The sequence below is a fragment of the Chelonia mydas genome, chromosome 7 (assembly GCF_015237465.2).
Source record: "Chelonia mydas isolate rCheMyd1 chromosome 7, rCheMyd1.pri.v2, whole genome shotgun sequence".
NCBI lineage: Eukaryota > Metazoa > Chordata > Testudines > Cheloniidae > Chelonia > Chelonia mydas.
Window position 1 is genome coordinate 40,871,391 of NC_057853.1, and position 20,404 is coordinate 40,891,794.

General features: G+C 41.8%; 1 protein-coding gene across 1 annotated transcript; it reads right to left on the minus strand.

Moving 5' to 3' along the window:
- Window positions 1-485: 485 nt before the first annotated feature.
- LOC119566783 (protein BTG1) lies at window positions 486-6,074 on the minus strand. Its single transcript, XM_037904158.2, has 3 exons — window positions 5,741-6,074; window positions 904-5,238; window positions 486-622 (listed from the first exon to the last, which is right to left on the minus strand). Exons 1-2 carry the CDS (start codon window positions 5,856-5,858, stop codon window positions 4,886-4,888), a joined length of 471 nt encoding a protein of 156 aa, XP_037760086.2. The 5' UTR covers window positions 5,859-6,074; the 3' UTR covers window positions 486-622; window positions 904-4,885.
- Between the last annotated feature and the right edge of the window lie 14,330 nt (window positions 6,075-20,404).

Here is a 20,404-nt window from a genome sequence, read left to right on the forward strand (position 1 = left end):
GTACTAGACATTTTAATTTTTTTTCACAGTTTGTAATAGCTTTTACTGCTACTTCTTGTAAATATTCTGCTATGTGTGCATTTCCTGATGTATCAAATTGTTTCTGAAAGGAAGACATTCCCTTCTTCTGTTGTCACACAAGCACATACAACAGGATCATTGTGGTCATTGCTCCACCCATCAAGACTCAGGTTAACAATTTTACCCTCTAGACCTTTTGCACATTGCTCAATTTCTCTTTCATACACTTTATCCAGCAATTTGCCTGTGACATCTGGTCTGGGTGGACTGTATCCTGGTCTTAATGACTGAACCATGTTAATGAAGTGTGGGTTCTCAATCATACAGCAAGGAGAGTTTGTTGCATAAATAAACCGGGCAATTTTTTCATCAATTACCTCTTTTTGTAATCTGCTGGTTCTTATCATAAATTTATCTATGGTTGTTTCTGGATGATGGAGATTTTTTTTTCTTTTTGCTACAGGTGATATATTGTGGCTATATGACATACATTATGTGACTGAAACACTATCATTGGCAGATAATTCTGGAACTATAGAAAATGATGGTGATCTTGAAGGTGGATAGTCTTCAGAATCCTGTATGTTGAGGATGGATTCTCCTAAACAAAATAAGTCAATGCAGTTATTTAATTATTACTACCATACTGCTCATTTAGTATTACTCACTGCATTCACTGACACTCAGTACTACTTTAAAGGTGAAATTGTAAAAGGAAGATCTGCCTATTTCAGCTATTTATTTTTTATCAGAACTACATCTAAAATGATAGTAACATAGAGTAACAACTATATTTTTTGCTCAAACATGAGAATTCAAGAATAGTCCAGAAGGAAGACAGGCAGTCCTTAAGAAAGAAGTATGAAATAAAAGTTTACCAACCTGAAGATCCTGCGTGTTCAGACATGTTCCTTTCATCATCTTCAATGCAGCTTCCTCCTGAGAAGGAACACTTCTCACGATGTTGTTTCAATCGGATGACCAGGCCTTGGATTTCTTTGATGTACTGTTTGCATTTTACACACATGCCTGTCTTACCCACAGGTAGAGGAACTTAATTAAACTAGGTCTCTTTTACGGCCTGCTGCCATTATAGGTTTTCCCTTCTAGTGAGACAATGGTACGATAGATCTCAAATCAATGAAGGCTACACTCAGAAAGACCTCAAGACTTCTGAAATATGCTGCTCAAACAGTTTCACTTTTTTGTTCCTACTGCCTGTTCCTCCCTTCTCACATTTATCTCCAGACTTCTTTTCCTTGTCCAGATTTATTCCGCTCCCAACAATCTTCTTTTCATTGAACTTTTTGAAACTTTGCACTTTCAGAGAGAGGTAAGGGATTGACTCTGTGTACAGAAATTTACAGAGGGACAACTGGGTTGAGGTCTGTTATTTCTCACCTCCATATATTATTTATTTATTTAAAAACATTTTTGCTGCTAGCAAGCGTGTTATCTTTGGAGACACAAATCCACAGTTTGAGAACTGCAAAACTAAGCATCTCTGATGGTATCTTCTAGACTGAGCACTGAGTCCCATTGGGTAAATAGAAAGATTAACCTAAATAATCTATACAGAAGCCCTTGGAACCTCATAAGATTGGGTCCCTAATCCATGAACTATTGGAACTCATTTCCAAAACTTTTCTTAAACATTACATGAATATATTGTCTCATGCTATAGAATTAGAATTTATAATCCCTATTCTATGACGAGATGTCTTTGAGCTATAATGTATCTATCTTTAGATAAAATGCTTTTTGAGGAAAACACCTATCAAAAAAAGCCAATTTAAATAAAAAAACCCGATTTTATTTTCTAAAAAAAAAAAAATCATTTATTTTTATCCACCCTGTACTGCCAGTGCCCTGACTACCCTAGGGACTCCCACCTGCAGGTAATGTTAGTGGATGGGGGAAAGTCTAGCATACCTACTTCCTGTGAATGAGTAATGAACCAATGCCCCAGTATAGCGACGAGAGCATTATGCTATGAGAAGTGCCATCAATTGGCATTGAAAAAAAATGCTGCGGCTCTTCAAAGGAGATGAGGTGTAAACCCAAATATCTTAGCCAAAGTCCATCCTGGCTCCCTAACTTCACCTTCCAGTCAGCAGAATAAGATGAAGTCTTACAATGTGTAGCATAGATATATGAAATTGAACAACTGTCATATTGCACTCAAGAATAATGGCATTTCAGCAGTTAAGTATCAGTGTCATATTTGTAAAGGATGTTGTGATTCTTGATGCAAGATATATCTTTATGAAAATGTATGCAGTACTAACTTTGTTTTTCCTATTACTATGTGAACATATCAGTTACAATTTAAAAAGTATAAAATACCTTTTTCATGTTACACCAGCCACGTGAACATACTTCACTTGGAATTCAAATGGCAAAGTGTGCTCCTTAAAAAAATTACAATAGCCTGGTACCAAAGCAGATTTTTTCTATAAGCACTTGCTAAGATGGTTTGTTTCATCAAGCAAACAAAACATGTAATGACTGGATTCATTAAGGTATATCTCCACCCTTCCACTTTAGAATTTCACAGAAGGCAACATGCAAGAGAAACATTTTGATGAAGCCTGCCATTTCCATCTTTTAAATACTCTGTCTACATGTCAAACCACAGCCAGGGAACTGTCTCTGCAGTTTTCATAGCACCCAGTGTCCTAAAGAGCTAATGTACCTGCTGCTCTCTAGCTAGCACCCAAAGAAGTGTTCTTCCAAAAGCAGCACAAACCAGTAATTCATAGCTTGAAATAATAATTTTCTAGCTTTTGCAAGACTGCCCTGAAAGAACCCAGAGGTTACTGAAACTGGTTCTTTTATTTCCCCTGCCTCGATTCTGTTTCTTTCGAATTCTTTGCTATGCAGTTCCATGCAAAAGAAAGACAATTATACTACAGTCCAACACAACTTTCATCCACAAACTACACAGAGAGAGAGAGAGAGAGAGAGAGAGAGAGAGAGAGAGAGAGAGAGAGAGAGAGAGAGAGAGAGTCTTCTAAAATTCCATTCAATGAAAACTAGGCACGACTAGTTAAGAATTTAAACCATGGAACTATATTTTGTAGTTTTAAATCAGGAAACAAAAATACAGCATCTGTACCATCTTTCAAAAAATATTCTTCTTCTAGAAACTTTAGTCTACTTTCTCTTTTTCAGTTACTCTTTCTACTAAACATCTGTTTAGAACTGATTGTTACGTGTGTGTGGTAGGAGTGACATATTAGAAGCGTAGCGGTTATTTTACTGTATGTTAACTTTTAAAAACTTAAGGTTTTTTTTTAAAGAATGTAACAATTATGCATTCAGTTCAGATTAATAGCTCCTGTTACACAAAACCACTGTCACCTAGTTAATTAGGATGTAACCAGCAGTTACAAAGCTCACCAGCTTTTCCAAAACAAAAATGGATTATTTTCAGATGAGTTACAAGGACTATTTCTAACTTGCCTGGACTTGTCCATCAACTGCATGTTTTGCCATGTTAATGAGACATTTTGCAAGGCTTATTGCTGACATGCTGACAGTAGACAAAGCTCTCTTTCATTAACCACGTAATTATGATCTAGTACAGGGCTACTGAAAACATGAACACTGGCTGTATGCAGTCCTCAAAGGTTCTATTAAAACGTATAGCTTATGACTACTAAAAAACAAACTCCTCCCAACATCAAACAATTTCACTCTATCTTTTGGTGAAGCATTAATACCAAAATCTCCCATGTAGCAGACTATTTGGCAGGCTATTAGCCTACTTTTTATTAAAATCATTACTTCCATCAAACTCTGTAATTGATAAAGTACTGTAGATCATATTTAAAACTTTAAAAAACAACTAAAATGGCATAAAATGAAAGTTTTAAAATTAGTACTGTAAATTTGTAATTTCTTGTAAAATAGGATATAGATGAGACATTACTACATTCAACTGTACAATTTCCATCTGGTTTAAGATGAATATACTATCTTACTCTGTACTAAAGATGTCTATGACTAACTGAAAACTCACTTTTCCAATTTAACAGCCAAACACCCAGAAGCATAAATAAGCCCTTTACTAAGTCAGATGTATTCTACCTTCCTATTTGCTCAAAATTTGTTACGAGCAGTTCTGGAAGGAAAAAATGGCTACAGAACAAAACAAGTCAAGGTGAACTGACATAACGAAAGAACCTTACACTTTTCTGAAAAATATCTTATGTTCATTAAAAGTTTTTATGTATTGTACTGAAAGTTGGATGAACAGATTTGTCTGAGCACGTCTCTACCGTATTGGTTTGCTCCAAGATAGTCTTTAAGTTTATAGGGAAGTAACTCCTTCTTTGAAAGCTGCTTGGGCAAGATAGGATTTCTTCACCATGAAATATGTTAGTAGGAAAGTTATATTTGTCATTTGTGCCTTCCAGCTGTATTTTTATGACCCTGAGAAAAGTTTGTACAGGCAAGTCACTGGAGAGATTTTTAATTACAGTTGGTTAGAGCTGTGTTTTTTTCCTAGAAGTTACTCAATAAGTACAGGAATCTTGTAAAAAGTTATTAACTAAAAGCCATTGTAAAGAGAGAATTAAGTAACTTTTCTTTTTATTACAAATAGCCAAGGATTCTGTCAAAATATATATCTGTAGAACAATCAGCTGACTGTACATTTCATTTACAGTATACAATCCAGAAAATTACATGCAGTTTAAAGAACTGCTTATACATTAGCCCTTGGCCACAACGAAGAACTTGGCAGTACAACTACAACTTTAATGGCTATGGGGTGAAAATCAACATCTCAATTACATCATCTAACTTCATTATGAAACTGGGATACATACATACATCATTGTACAAGGAATGTTAATTTTTAACTAGAAACTGTCATCATGTTGTAATTCTTGGAAGGGCTTGATCTGCCAATTCTCCATTCCTCTTTACAGCTGTTTCTACTCTCCAGAGCTTTGGCAGTCTTCAGACCCGGTGGGGGGCTTTCATAAAGGACACAGATAGACCCATCTTCTCCTATTCTATAGGACACCTCAAAGGGGTCAACCCAAAGAGTCAATTCACTGGGTAAGAGCTGGAAGAGTCTCTGATGGCTCAGTCCAATCATGCCGGCTGCCTTCCCTATCAAGGGGTCCATCTTGTGGTTGATCCTAATGCATCGGTACCCTGAGCCCTTGGAGGGCATCAGGGGAAACCAGTGGTGTCTATAATGGTCTGTGCGAGGGAACAAAGAGAAAGACAGAAACGTTACTGCTTGCACAAGGGTCCAGGCAACTCCAACACAATCACCTTCCCTCAATCCCTTTATGAAGGGCCCCCCAGCTGCACAGGGATTCACAACACTAACGCTGGGAAGGGGGGATACTAATCAATGGAGGATTCAAAGTAACAGCCGTGTTAGTCTGTATTCGCAAGTACTCCTTTTCTTTTTAATCAATGGAGGGTTATTTAGCCACAGACGGGGGTGGGGGAGGGAGTGGGGGGACGTCCCAAGCGCCAACCACCCGTCGGCCCGAACAAGGGAAGAGAGAACCGATAACGCGGAGGGGCAGAGACAAGGGAGCAGAGGGAGACAAGGGAGCAGGGGTGCTGGGCTGCCCGCCTGGGGCATCTCCGACACCTGCGGGCACAGCCAGTTCAAGGGGCCTGAACCTTCCTGCCCCCGATAGAAGGGCTCAGGCCGACCCCGGCACCGCCCCCGCCCGACCGCCCACACCTCGCAGCGCCTCCTGCAGTGACTCGCTGAAGCAGCGCAGCTGCTCGTCGCCGATGCCGCCGGGGGTGCGCAGCAGGCGGGTGATGAAGCCCGCGGCAGTGGAGATCTCCGTCTTCATGGCCGCCGGCCCCGCTGTCCGCCTCCTCAGCGCCCCACACCAGTGACCGAGTGGTCCGGCGCCTGCCCCGCGCACGATCCGCGCCTGGCCCCTACCGGCGCAGGGCTCAGCCGCTAGGTGGTGCGGGACGCGCGGCCGGCCCCGCCACCCACTGGACGCTGCTACAGCGACCGCTGGGCAAAGAGCTTGAGTAAACAGTGAGGTACCCTCTCTCCGAGGGGCGGGGCCCACCAGGACCAATGGCACCGCCCCGCACCCACTGCGTCACAGAGAACGGCCTCCAAGCCTCAAGACACACCAACGGCCTCTGCACCCCGATTGGCTGGCAGTCGGGGGGGAGGAGAACCCGAGAGCACCCTCCCGTCCTGATTTGCCGTGAACAGACGGAAACAGAAGCGCCGTTTGTGTATGTCTGTGGGAGGAGGAGTGAGAGCCCGAGCAAAGGGCTGTTTGAAGGGGGCGGGGACAACCTGAACTCCGGCAATGGGATTGGGTAGGAGGTAAACCCCACGAGCGGGAATGACAGCTAGGGGTACCAACCCCCGAGCGACTGGCTGGGGCAAGGGGAGCCGCGCCCGTAGGCTGGCTGAGCGGGGCACTGTTGTGTCGGGCGTATGGGGCTGGAGAAACACACTGTCTGTAACGGGGTAACTGGAGAGAGAGGCTCCTCCTCTGCCCCGACCGGCGGGCTGATGTGAAAACACGCACCTCTGGTGCAGGCCGCAGAGAGGGGGCGAGGCAGTGCACCCACCTGCCGGCGCAGTGCCGGGGGGTGAAAGGAGAGTGGGGTTATCCATCACACACACGCACCCACCCAGGGACCGCACCGCGCTGGGCTTTCGCTTTGTGTGTTAGCAGTGGCGAGATTTCGGAGTCCTTGGGAATATTAATTTAAGAAGCCTGGTTTAATATACACCCCAAATGACCAAACATGTATTTTAGAGATTAAGTGTGATGGTGTCCGACTGTTTCTCCCCTTCTCCACATTTGTCATTCTTTTCAGCCGCAGCCAAAAGACAGTTTGAGAGAGCCTTAGGGAGTCCTCGAGCTGGCTAATGATCAGAGCGCATCAAATTTACGATCATTCTTGAGTTTCCTAACTGCAAACACTGAAATCAGTATTACTGGGATTGATGTGATTTTTATCTAGGGGTTGGGAAGAAAAATAGTGTTCTCAACGTAATAGGGAAACATCTTTCATCAAGTTTCAGAGTAACAGCCATGTTAGTCTGTATTCGCAAAAAGAAAAGGAGTACTTATGGCACCTTAGAGACTAACCAATTTATTTGAGCATAAGCTTTCGTGAGCTACAGCTCACTTCATCGGATGCATACTATGTTTTTATACACACAAACCATGAAAAAATGGGTGTTTATCACTACAGAAGGTTTTCTCTCCCCCCCCTTTTGTAGTGATAAACACCCATTTTTTCATGGTTTGTGTGTATAAAAACATCTTCTGTATTTTCCACAGTATGCATCCGATGAAGCGAGCTGCAGCTCACGACAGGTTATGCTCAAATAAATTGGTTAGTCTCTAAGGTGCCACAAGTACTCCTTATCTTTCATCAAATTATTAATCACACCCTAGAGGCAGATTTTGGGGTTAGCTGGAGATGACTCCACAACAATGAGATTTAAGACTTATTTTCCTCAAAGGTATCTGTTATTTGGTGTACAGGTTAAAAATAAGTCCCTGCAATTTGGATTCAAATGTCAGTTAAGAGGCTTGCCTGTTTAGTGAAAGTTCAGAAGCATGAGCAAGAATGTAAAAAAAAATAATAATAATAATAATAAAATAAAAATCCTAGCAACATTTGGACAGTCAAGCTTTCTTTAGTGTGATATAAACTGAAGTAAATTAAGAACACAAGAACGGCCATACTGGGCAGACCAAAGGTCCATCTAGCCCCGTATCCTGTCTTCCGACAGTGGCCAATGCCAGGTGCTTCAGAGGGAATGAAAAGAACTAGTAATCATCAAGTGATCCATCCCCTGTCACCCATTCCCAGCTTCTGGCAAACAGAATTTATCAAGTTCTTTTTCTGAACCATTTTGTAGTCTTGGCCTTTACAACATCTTCTGGAAGAGAGTTCCATAGGTTGAGAGTGCACTGTGTGAAGAAATCCTTTCTTTTGTTTGTTTTAAACCTGCTGCCTATTAATTTCCTTTGGTGACCCCTAGTTCTTGTGCTATGAGAAGGAGTAAATAACACTTCCTTATTTAGGTTTCAGAGTAGCAGCCGTGTTAGTCTGTATCCGCAAAAAGAAAAGGAGTACTTGTGGCACCTTAGAGACTAACAAATTTGAGCATAAGCTTTCGTGAGTTACAGCTCACTTCATCAGATGCATTCAGTGGAAAATACAGTGGGGAGATTTATATACATAGAGAACATGAAACCGTGGGTGTTACCCTAAACACTGTAACGAAAGTGTCAAGTAAGGTGAGCTATTACCAGCAGGAGAGCAGGGGAAAAACCTTTTGTAGTGATAATCTAGGTGGGCCATTTCCAGCAGTAGACAAAAACGTCTGAGGAACACTGGAGGAGGGGAAGGGGAATAAACATGGGGAAATAGTTTTACTTTGTGTAATGACCCATCTGCTCCCAGTCTTTATTCAAGCTTAAGTTAATTGTATCCAGTTTCCAAATTAATTCCAATTCAGCAGTCTCTCGTTGGAGTCTGTTTTTGAAGTCTTTAACAAAAAGAATTGCAACTTTTAGGTCTGTAACCGAGTGACCAAAGAGATTGAAGTGTTCTCTGACTGGTTTTTGACTGTTATAATTCTTGACATCTGATATGTGTCCATTTATTCTTTTACGTAGAGACTGTCCAGTTTGACCAATGTACATGGCAGAGGGGCATTGCTTGCACATGATGGCATATATCACATTGGTAGATGTGCAGGTGAACGAGCCTCTGATAGTGTGGCTGATGTGATTAGGCCCTATGATGGTGTCCCCTGAATAGATATGTGGACACAGTTGGCAACGGGCTTTGTTGCAAGGATAGGTTCCTGAGTTAGTGGTTCTGTTGTGTGGTGTGTGGTTGCTGGTGAGTATTTGCTTCAGGTTGGGGGGCTGTCTGTAAGCAAGGACTGGCCTGTCTCCCAAGATCTGTGAGAGTGATGGATCGTCCTTCAGGATAGGTTGTAGATCCTTGATGATGCGTTGGAGAGGTTTTAGTTGGAGGCTGAAGGGGATGGCTAGTGGCGTTCTGTTATTTTATTTGTTGGGCCTGTCCTGTAGTAGGTGATTTCTGGGTACTCTTCTGGCTCTGTCAATCTGTTTCTTCACTTCAGCAGGTGGTACTGTAGTTGTAAGAATGCTTGATAGAGATCTTGTAGGTGTCTGTCTCTGTCTGAGGGTTTGGAGCAAATGCGGTTGTATCGAAGAGCTTAGCTGTAGACAATGGATCGTGTGGTGTGGTCTGGATGAAAGCTGGAGGCATGTAGGTAGGAACAGCGGTCAGTAGGTTTCCGGTATAGGGTGATGTTTATGTGACCATCGCTTATTAGCACCGTAGTGTCCAGGAAGTGGATCTCTTGTGTGGACTGGTCCAGGCTGAGGTTGATGGTGGGATGGAAATTGTTGAAATCATGGTGGAATTCCTCAAGGGCTTCTTTTCCATGGGTCCAGATGATGAAGATGTCATCAATGTAGTGCAAGTAGAGTAGGGGCATTAGAGAAGGAGAGCTGAGGAAGCATTGTTCTAAGTCAGCCATAAAAATGTTGGCATACTGTGGGGCATGCAGGTACCCATAGCAGATGTGAAATAGTTATGGGTGAGGACTAAGTCACAAAGTTCAGCCACCAGATTTGCCGTGACATTATCGGGGATAATGTTCCTGACGGCTTGTAGTCCATCTTTGTGTGGAATGTTGGTGTAGAGGGCTTCTACATCTATAGAAGCTAGGATGGTATTTTCAGGAAGATCACCGATGGATTGTAGTTTCCTCAGGAAGTCAGTGGTGTCTTGAAGATAGCTGGGAATGCCAGTAGCATAGGGCCTGAGGAGGGAGTCTACATAGCCAGACAATCCTGCTGTCAGGGTGTCAATGCCTGAGATGATGGGGCGTCCAGGATTTCCAGGTTTATGGATCTTGGGTAGCAGATAGAATACCCCAGGTCGGGATTCCAGGGGTGTGTCTGTGCAGATTTGTTCTTGTGCTTTTTCAGGGAGTTTCTTGAGCAAATGCTGTAGTTTCTTTTGGTAACTCTCAGTGGGATCAGAGGGTAATGGCTTGTAGAAAGTGGTGTTGGAGAGCTGCCTAGCAGCCTCTTGTTCATATTCCGACCTATTCATGATGACGACAGCACCTCATTTGTCAGCCTTTTTGATTATGATGTCAGAGTTGTTTCTGAGGCTGTGGATGGCATTGTATTCTGCACGGCTGAGGTTATGGGGCAAGTGATGCTGTTTTTCCACAATTTCAGCCCGTGCACGTCGGCGGAAGCACTCTATGTAGAAGTCCAGTCTGTTGTTTCAACCTTCAGGAGGAGTCCACCCAGAATCCTTGTTTTTGTAGTCTTGGTAGGAAGGTCTCTGTGGGTTAGTATGTTGTTCAGAGGTGTACTGGAAATATTCCTTGAATCGGAGACGTCAAAAATAGGATTCTAGGTCACCACAGAACTGTAACATGTTCGTGGGGGTGGAGGGGCAGAAGGAGAGGCGCCGAGATAGCCCAGCAGAAGAATCTGTCCTAAGAGTATAGTTGGATAGATTAACAATATTGCTGGGTGGGTTAAGGGAACCGCTGTTGTGGCCCCTTGTGGCATGTAGTAGTTTAGATAGTTTAGTGTCCTTTTCTTTTTCTTATTTACTTTCTCCACACCAGTCATGATTTTATAGACCTCTATCATATCCCCCCTTAGTCATCTCTTTTCCAAGCGGAAAAGTCCCAGTCTTATGAATCAATCCTCATATGGTAGTCGTTCTATACCCCTAATAATTTTTGTTGCCCTTTTCTGAACCTATCCCAATTCCAATACATCTTTTTTGAGATGGAGCGACCACATCCACACGCAGTATTCAAGATATGGGCATACCATGGATTTATATAGAGGCAATACACTTTCTTATTATCTCTCTCTTTCTTAGTGACTCCCAACATTGTTTGCTTTTTTGACTACCGTGGCACAGTGAGTGGATGTTTTCAAAAACTATCCCCAATGACTCCAAGATCTCTTTTTGAGAGGTAACATCTAATTTAGACCCTATCTTTTTATATGTATAGTTGGGATTATGTTTTCCAATGTACTTTACTTTGTATTTATCAGCACTGAATTTCATCATCCATTTTGTTGCCCAGTCACCCAGTTTTGTGAGATCCTTTTCTAGCTCTTTGCAGCCTGCCTGGGACTTAACTGTCTTGAGTAGTTTTGGATCATCTGCAAATTTTGCCACCTCACTGTTTACACCTTTTTCAAGATAGTTTATGAATGTGTTAAATAGGACTGGGCCCAGTACAGACCCCTGGGGGACACCACTATTTACCTCTCCCCATTCTGAAAACTGACTATTCCTAGCTTTTGTTTCCTGTCTTTTAACCAGTTACTCATCCATGAGAGGACCTTCCCTCTTATCCCATGACAGCTTACTTTGCTTAAGAGCCTTTGGTGAGGGACCTTGTCAAAGGCTTTCTGAAAATCTAAGTATGCTATACTCACTGGATCCCCCTTGTCTACATGCTTGTTGACCCCCTCAAAGAATTGTAGTAGATAGGTGAACATAATTTGTTGGGGAAAAGTCAACATGGTTTTTTTTAAAGGGAAATCATGCCTCACCAATGTGTCTGATAATTTTGTTCTTGACTATAGTTTCAACCAGTTTGCTGGTACTGAAGTCAGGCTTACCGGGCTGTAATTGCCAGCATCACCTCAAAAGCCCTTTTTAAAAATTGGCCTCACATTAGCTATCCTCCAGTCATTTGGTACAGAGCGGATTTAAATGAGAGGTTACAGACTACAGTTAGTAGTTCTTCAATTTTGGTTTAGGTAGAGCCCATCCTTCCTTTCCCCAAAAGTTTCCCCATTCCCTAATAAATCAAAACCCCTCCTCCCTGCACCATTATCTCATCTACACATGGAGACCCTGCAGTTCTGCCCGTCTAACTGGCCCTGTGCCAAAGCATTCCAGGGAATGCTACCTTGGAGATCCTGGACTTCATCCTCTTACCTAGCAGCATAACTTTGGCCTCCAGGACCTCTCTCCTATCCTTCCTTATGTCATTGGTACCTACATGTACCATGACCACCAGCTCCTCCCCAGCATTACACATAAGTTTATCTAGATGTCTCGAGAGAGCCGCAACCTTCGCACCAGGCAGGCAAGTCACCATGTGGTTCTCCTGGTCATCGCAAACCCAGCTATCTATGTTTCTAATGATCGAATTGCCATCTCTTCCTAATAACTGGAGTTCCCTCCCCCAGAGAGGTATCCTTGGTGTGAGAGGATACCACAACATCATCTGGAAGGAGAGTCCCAACTATGGGATCATTTCCCTCTGCTCCAGTTGGATGTTCTTCTTCCCTGAGACTTTCATCCTCCTCAACAGCACAGAGGTTGTCAGACCGGGGGTGGGACCGTTCTACTGTGTCCCAGAAAGTCTCATCTATGTACCTTTCTGTCTCCCTTAGTTCCTCCAGTTCAGCCACTTAAAGCCTATACACTGTCTCTGAGGGCCAGGAGCAACTTGCACCAAATGCACACATACGCCACCTGCCCTTAGGGCAGGTAATCATACATGTTGCATTGGGTGCAATAAACTGGATAGCCCCACTCTGTTGCTGGGCTTTTGCCTTCATTTTCTTTTTTCTCCTGCAGCTTGTTCCTTTGTTGATGTTTTGTTTTTATCAGGGGGTGTTTTTGGCTGTAAATTTAAAGAATGTTAAGTGTATCTAGCCTCCCCCCCCACTCCTCCTCTAAACTCCCTCGCAAAACTCCCCAGTTAGCCGCTCCTGTTGGCTAACACAAGGCTTCTTCAAAGGCTCATAATTAAAGTTCTTTGTATGTGGAAATAATCCACCCAGTCACTTATTTCAAGGAAGTTTGGATCTTATTTCTGGGATTACTAGAGTTCCTTGTTCTCATGGAAGTGGAAACTAAACAGGTCCTCTAAACCTTGTCCTTGGGGAAATGCAGTAGTTCTAGAAACAGTCTGTCTTTTTCCTAAATTCAGACAGCTACTGGCCTTTTTGTTCCCAGGGCCCAGCAAAAGCTGCTGCTTCTAGACCATCTCTTCTTTCACTGGCTTCAGCTCTTAACAGAGCCTCATTTGGAGAGATATTTTGTTTCTCCTCACAGACTTTGTATGGCCTTATGTTTCATGGGCTTCCTACCTTAAGTTCTCTCCTAGAGAGAATGTAAAGAGGGTATTATTTTTCCTCTCTGGAAGAAAGATAGCCTGCTATTTATTTCTTTTATGATGCTGCCCAATGAAACCCAGCTGGAGGGCCCTACCATAATACTGAAAGTGGTAGCAACTGCTTCAGAGTACAGGAGGTTTTATTTCCTTTTCTAATCTCTTCACCTCTTCTTTGCCTGTCTTAGTGGTGTATAGATCTTGCACATCACATCTAGTTATGCATGTTATGGTACTTAAGTCTTGCAAGATTTGCATCTGTGGATTTTATAGAAGATTAGCTGTACCTCTAGGCTTTTATGATTTGTAGCACTAAACAAGGACATAAAATTGCAAAACAGAAGTTATAGTAGTCACTGGAAATAGTGACTCCAACAAAATTTTAGCCAAGCCACTACATTAATTTACTGGTTATCAATATGTAATAAGTTAATAATCTTTACAGCAAGCAAACTTTGGGAACAAATGTTAGATTAATTTTTCAAGAAGAGAAAAGCTGCTGATTTTCCCCACATTCCTTCACTCCAGAACATGTTGCTCAATTAACTTAAAATTTTTGCGGAAAAAACTCTCTTCGGACCTAGGACTGATGTGAAATTTCAGGCCCAAATAGGTTGTTTCATCAAGTGTGTAAGGCACGGGGAATCAAAAGGAAAGTCTTATAACATTAAGACACAACCACAATTCCACTTTGTACTGGAAGTGAGCAGGTCTCTTTTTGAGTCCTTTATAGCATAAATCAAATATTTCCTCACTAAACTGTAACTGAATTCTGGCCTAATCTCAGTTTATTTTTGCTAGCTTCTGCCACTCTGCCTTCTGAGATACTGAATTTATTACATCCATGTTGCACTAAGTTTGCAGTTAAAATCTCTTCACCCTGGTTCTGTATGTACAGACAACATGCTTTCTTCCTTTAATGGGACAAGTTCCTATTTGCTTTGAAACTGAACAAAATGAATATTTGTAACCACATGGTACAACTAATAACATAGGAATGCAATGTTCTCCTCCACTTTGTCTTGCTCAATTATAAAAGGTCAATACTGCCCAATCCATCCACAGTGACTAATACTGTATACAAGCAACAGGACTAAAAACGGATGACCAAAAAACTGGAATGATTGTACTACAGTCATTTAAGCCTTTTTTGTTTTGAAAACGAACTCAGTGACAGTGACCACGTCCTGTCCTAATGGAATTGCAAGACTCATGAATGAGAAATGTTATACTTGATTAAAATAGTGCACAAAATCTATTCTAGAATCAAACTTAGGTTTCAGCAATTCAAAATCATTGTCCAAGTGTTGACATCAAATTAAACTCTGGTAGATTTACTTCTTAGGCCTTGTCTACACTAAAAGCACTGTAGTAGTGTAGGAATACTGCTATGATTATATTATTCCAGGAAAGTGCTCTTAGAGTGGATACAGCTATACCAACAAAGCTGTACTTTTTACTGATACAGTAAAACCGTCCTCCACACACACATGAGCAAAAGAAGCTGTACTGGGAAAAGCTCAGTTTTGCTTGTTTAACTGCACATACACTAGAGGCTTCATTATATCCTTAACCAACAGTGCTATGCCAGCATAAATCCGTAGTGTAGACTTGGCTTTACTCTGGCAATGCCCATGGATTTAGGCCTGATTTACACTTCAGTTTTGCCAGCATAGGTATGTTGGTTGGTTAGGGGTGTGATTTCCCTCCCCAGTCCTAACCAACATAGCTGTGCTGCAAAAGATCTAGTGTAGATGCAGTTCCACTGGCAAAAATATCCTTTTATTGGTATAGCTTATTTACTGGTAATTTTTTGCTTATATAAGCTGTGTTTCCACTAGCTACACTAGCAAACCTTTTCTAGTGTAGGCAAAACTTCAGTTACTGAGGTAACAAGTTAAATCCAAAACTTAACAGCCAGATAGGTCACAGAGTCAATCTGCTTCCTCTGAAATCAAAGCGTGAAAAAAAAATCCCAGAGCAATAAAATCAAGACTAAAGAGACTCATTCATTTGTTTTCCTGCCTATATAGCCACTAAGGTCTTACTTTGAGAATTCAGGCCCCCCATGTCCATCCCAATAAGGTCTATGGCCCAAAATATAGAAGGGTTTGATGACTCTTGAAAGCTGTCTCTGCCGTTTAAGAAGAAAACTTGTCCACATTATATCCCTTCCTAGCCACCCTCTGAGGGGATAAAATTATGCTTCTGACTACAGAAATCAAAGGCCACTCCAAAAATGAATATACTCAAACTCCCACTCTGATGTACATTAAAGATTAACTAAAAGAGCTTTTACATTGTCAGAAACTGAACTGTTGGCAGCACCAGTTGATGACTATTAACTAGAGGGTCATACGCTTCATTGTTCTATAGGCAGAGCTCATTACACTGTATGTGAAATGGGGATAATACTTGCTGATATTGGTGACGTTCAGATAAAAGACTAATTACTTAGTAAGTATTTCTGTGAAAAAAAAAATTCTCAGAAGATTACAGTACTCTGCCGGAACAACATTGATTTAAGAAGTCTCACTTAGCGGTAATCTAACATAGAACCGGGAATGAACTTCCAGAACAGAAGTTGTTCAGTAGCAACTATTTATAAGTCAGCTATTTAATTAGATGCAAACGTAATATAGCATCTGCTTATAAACTCAAGCTCCAGGACACTAATGTGTTCTAAGATATTTCAAGTTACTGCAACCTACTACACATCTTCTGCAATTAATAAGGAATATCTCAAAGAGGGGTGAAAATAACCTGCCTGTCATCTTTGCTTCTCCTTGGCATGTGGGCTGGAGAGCAGTACATAAAGAAGATTCTGACAGAAATTAAGTTAATCAGTATTGTATTGGGTAGGTGGGGGAGCTAACAAATTGAGGTTCCTTTTAAAAAAAGACAAAAAACACTCTTGGCAATCAAGAAGAGTTATTGTTACATGCAATAATAAATTCTTTCTGATCTTTCCACCTAGATTGCATGCAAGGGACCTCATCTTCCTAAAGAAAAGTAATCAAGTCAGAATTAATTTGGGGACTAAACAAAGAGCTGCAGGGAAGTAAAGTCGATCCATAAGAGGGAGGGCGGAGGGGAGGAAAGGGTAAGATTAGTAGGGCTTCACAGTTAAAATGGCTAGCTATGTGCACAACTTGATGGTGCTGTGTGTTTTTTTTTTTTGCCATTGTGCTGTACCATTAAAAGCAAACTGACTTTACCAAATGAGGTCTGAACCTTCCCCTAACCATTCCCTTTAATAAGGAAAAACTGCCACTAAGGCATGAATTCTTAGATCTATATTAACACAGTTCAAAGTGCAGGCAGTTTCTTTCAAGGCTGTATCACTCCACAACCAAGCATTGGAAAGCATGGAGAGAGCAATGCGGTGCTCTTACCCTGGGGATTGAGAAATACACTTCATCGCTGATGATTCCTAAAGTTAGTCTTCATTTCATGTTATCCACTCATCCATGGAGTGTACTTTGGGTATACTAAATATCAGACTTTTCAGCACCCTTGTGAGTATAAGTACGAATAAAACTTCTGACTGAGGCACTGAGATCAAGTAATAGTAAGACCCTTATACTCAAAGGAATAACAAAAAAACAATATTCACTATTAAGCTTGTTATGCTAGATCCATCACCAGTTGATAATATATGCTACTGTTGAAGCCTAAATATAAAATAAATATAAAAGTTTTAAAGTAAAATTCTGTGCATTTCATAAAACATTGAAAAGGAAAATATAGCAATTTTCTTCAAGCTGCTATTTGAATTAAATAAAGTTGATTCCTCTTACCTTTGTTTTTCACTACAATTCTAGTCCTGCAAACATTTAATGCTTAATATTAAACACAAAAGTAGTTCCATTGCCTGCACAGCTTGTGTACTTAAAATTAAGCACATGGTTAAATATTTGAAGGACTATGCTTCTTTAATATTTTCACATCTATAAAACCTGCTATCCAAGGCTATCAAACTACTTTACAATGAACTCAGCCTAATAGCTCCCTATGAGATAGGCCTTCCACTTCTTACTGATTATGTATCCTAGGATCTAGGGTATAAGCTGTGCCATTGAGTACTTAGTTTGTACAAGGCCTTTTTCTCTAGTCATATTGTACGGTCTGAGGCCTTTGTCTGAAGCCATATTAGACAAGCAGCAGCCATAAGCCAAGAAGCAGAACATCACATCCTCACATTCCATCTAAATTACATTAAAACAATGTAATATCGGGCTGTTAAGAAGATGATTTTGCCCTAATAGTACCCACCATCACCAGATGAAGAAACAGATCTTAAGATGGTTCAAGAAAACTTTGTTTGCTAGCATTCTGTCTGGCAAGAAATCACTTGTCAATAGTTTGTGGTTGTGAAATCCCCATTTCTATATATTTTTGGTCTTTATGGTCCCCACTTCTCTATTATTTATCTGTATGGTCTTTGTTACATAATTAATTTTGCTACGTGTAAATTAATTAAGGTGGTGGGGTATGATTGGTTAAATAATTGTTTTACAATATGTTAAGTTTGGTTAGAGAATTGTTTAGTAATATTTTAGTAAAATGATTGGTTAAGGTATAGCTAAGGAGGACTCAAGTTTTACTACATAAACTGGGTTCAAGGAGACCAGCAAAAGAAAAAGAAGAAGGAAAGACCTGGAAGAAGAAGAACTCACCTCTAAGACACAGCCTAAGATCAGAGCTGCTAAGAATTCTCTGCACAACCGTGATGTGCAGCAACCAGAACCCAGATGAGACCGACCTTGCCTGGCCAACAGGGAAAGTCTGCCTGCATGATCAGGATTCGTGAACATAGCATTGTATGCTTAGCATATGTATTCTGTTTGGTAATTGTTAACAAATAGAGGATAAGGATATTACTGTGTAAGGCTCTTTCACTGGTAAAAAATCCTGCAAACCCACAGAAGATTACACCGTGAACTCTAGGAATTGGGTAAGAGAGGATGCCTTTTGCCCAGAGCCCAAGAAACTGGGAAAGAGTGGGGATGCCTAAATTAACAGGGTTATACCTTGAGCCCACAGAAGGGTAAAGGTGGGTGCTCTAGAGTGTGTGTAACAGAGAATTGGGTACTTAAATTAACCACATTACACCCTAAGCCCTAGGAACTGGGCAAGGGTGGGTGCCTTTTGCCCAGAGCCCAAGGAACTAGGCCAGTCAGCCTCACCTCAGTCCCTGGAAAAATCATGGAGCAGGTCCTCAAGGAATCAGTTCTGAAGCACTCAGAGGAGAGGAAAGTGATCAGGAACAGTCAGCATGGATTCACCAAGGGCAAGTCATGCCTGACTAACCTAATTGCCTTCTATGGATGAGATAACTGGCTCTGTGGATGAAGGGAAAGCAGTGGACGTGTTATTCCTTGACTTTCGCAAAGCTTTTGATACGGTCTCCCACAGTATTCTTGCCAGCAAGTTAAAGAAGTATACGCTAGATGAATGGACGATAAGGTGGATAGAAAGCTGGCTAGATCAGGCTCAATAGGTAGCGATCAATGGCTCCATGTCTAGTTGGCAGCCGGTATCAAGCGGAGTGCCCCAAAGGTCAGTCCTAGGGCCGGTTTTGTTCAATATCTTAATTAACGAGCTGGAGGATGGCATGGATTGCACCCACAGCACCCTCAGTGGTAGATACACTGGAGGGTAGGGATAGGATACAGAGGGACCTAGTCAAATTAGAGGATTGGGCCAAAAGAAATCGGATGAGGTTCAACAAGGACAAGTGCAGAGTCCTGCACTTAGGACAGAAGAATCCCATGCACCGCTACAGACTAGGGACCGAATGGCTAGGCAGCAGTTCTGCAGAAAAGGACCTAGGGGTTACAGTGGACAAGAAGCTGGATGTGAGTCAACAGTGTGCCTTTGTTGCCAAGAAGGCCAATGGCATTTTGGGATGTATAAGTAGGGGCATTGCCAGCAGATCGAGGGACGTGATTGTTCCCCTCTATTCAGCATTGGTTAGGCCTCATCTGGAATACTGTGTCCAGTTTTGGGTCCCACCCTACAAGAAGGATGTGGAAAAATTGGAAACAGTCCAGCGGAGGGCAACAAAAATGAGTAGGGGGCTGAAGCACATGATTTATGAGGAGAGGCTGAGGGAACTGGGATTATTTAGCCTGCAGAAGAGAAGAATGAGGGGAGATTTGATAGCTGCTTTCAACTACCTGAAAGAGGGTTCCAAAGAGGATGGATCTAGACTGTTCTCAGTGGCACCACATGACAGAATGAGTAGTAATGGCCTCAAGTTACAGTGGGGGAGTTTAGGTTGGATATTAGGAAAAACTTTTTCACTAGGAGGGTGGTGAAGTACTGTAATGGGTTACCTAGGGAGGTGGTGGAATCTCCTTCCTTAGAGGTTTTTAATGTCAGGCTTGACAAAGCCTTGGCTGGGATGCTTTAGTTGGGGATTGGTCCTGCTTTGAGCAGGGGGTTGGACTAGATGACCTCCTGAGGTCCCTTCCAACCCTGATATTCAAGGATTCTATCAACTGGGAAAGGATGGGGGTGCCTAAATTAACAGGGTTACGTCTTGAGCCCACAGAAGGGTAAAAGGTAGGTGCCCTAGAGTGTGTGTAACAGAATTGTGTGCAGGTAACAAGTCCTCTGAAACAGGGTATCAACCTCATCCCCCATCTGTAACACAGGTATTAAAATAAAAAGAAAAGGGAGTACTTGTGGCACCTTAGCGACTAACAAATTTATTTGAGCATAAGCTTTCGTGAGCTACAGCTCCCTTCAGCGGATGCATGCAGTGGAAAATACAGTGAGGGGATTTTATATACACAGAGAACATGAAACAATGGGTTACCATACACACTATAACACCCTGATCACTCTCGTTACAGTGTGTATGGTAACACCCATTGTTTCATGTTCTCTGTGTATATAAAATCTCCCCGCTGTATTTCCCACTGCATGCATCCGCTGAAGTGAGCTGTAGCTCACGAAAGCTTATGCTCAAATAAATTTGTTAGTCGCTAAGGTGCCCCAAGTACTCCTTTTCTTTTTGCCGATACAGACTAACACGGCTGCTACTCTGAAACCAGGTATTAAAATATTTACCCATCTCCAAGGGAGAGCGGTTGTGAGTCTTAAATATATCCATATTTGTAGAGTGCTTTGAGAAGTTTTCATGACAGGTATTTTTGTTATTACGTTTGCTTTTAG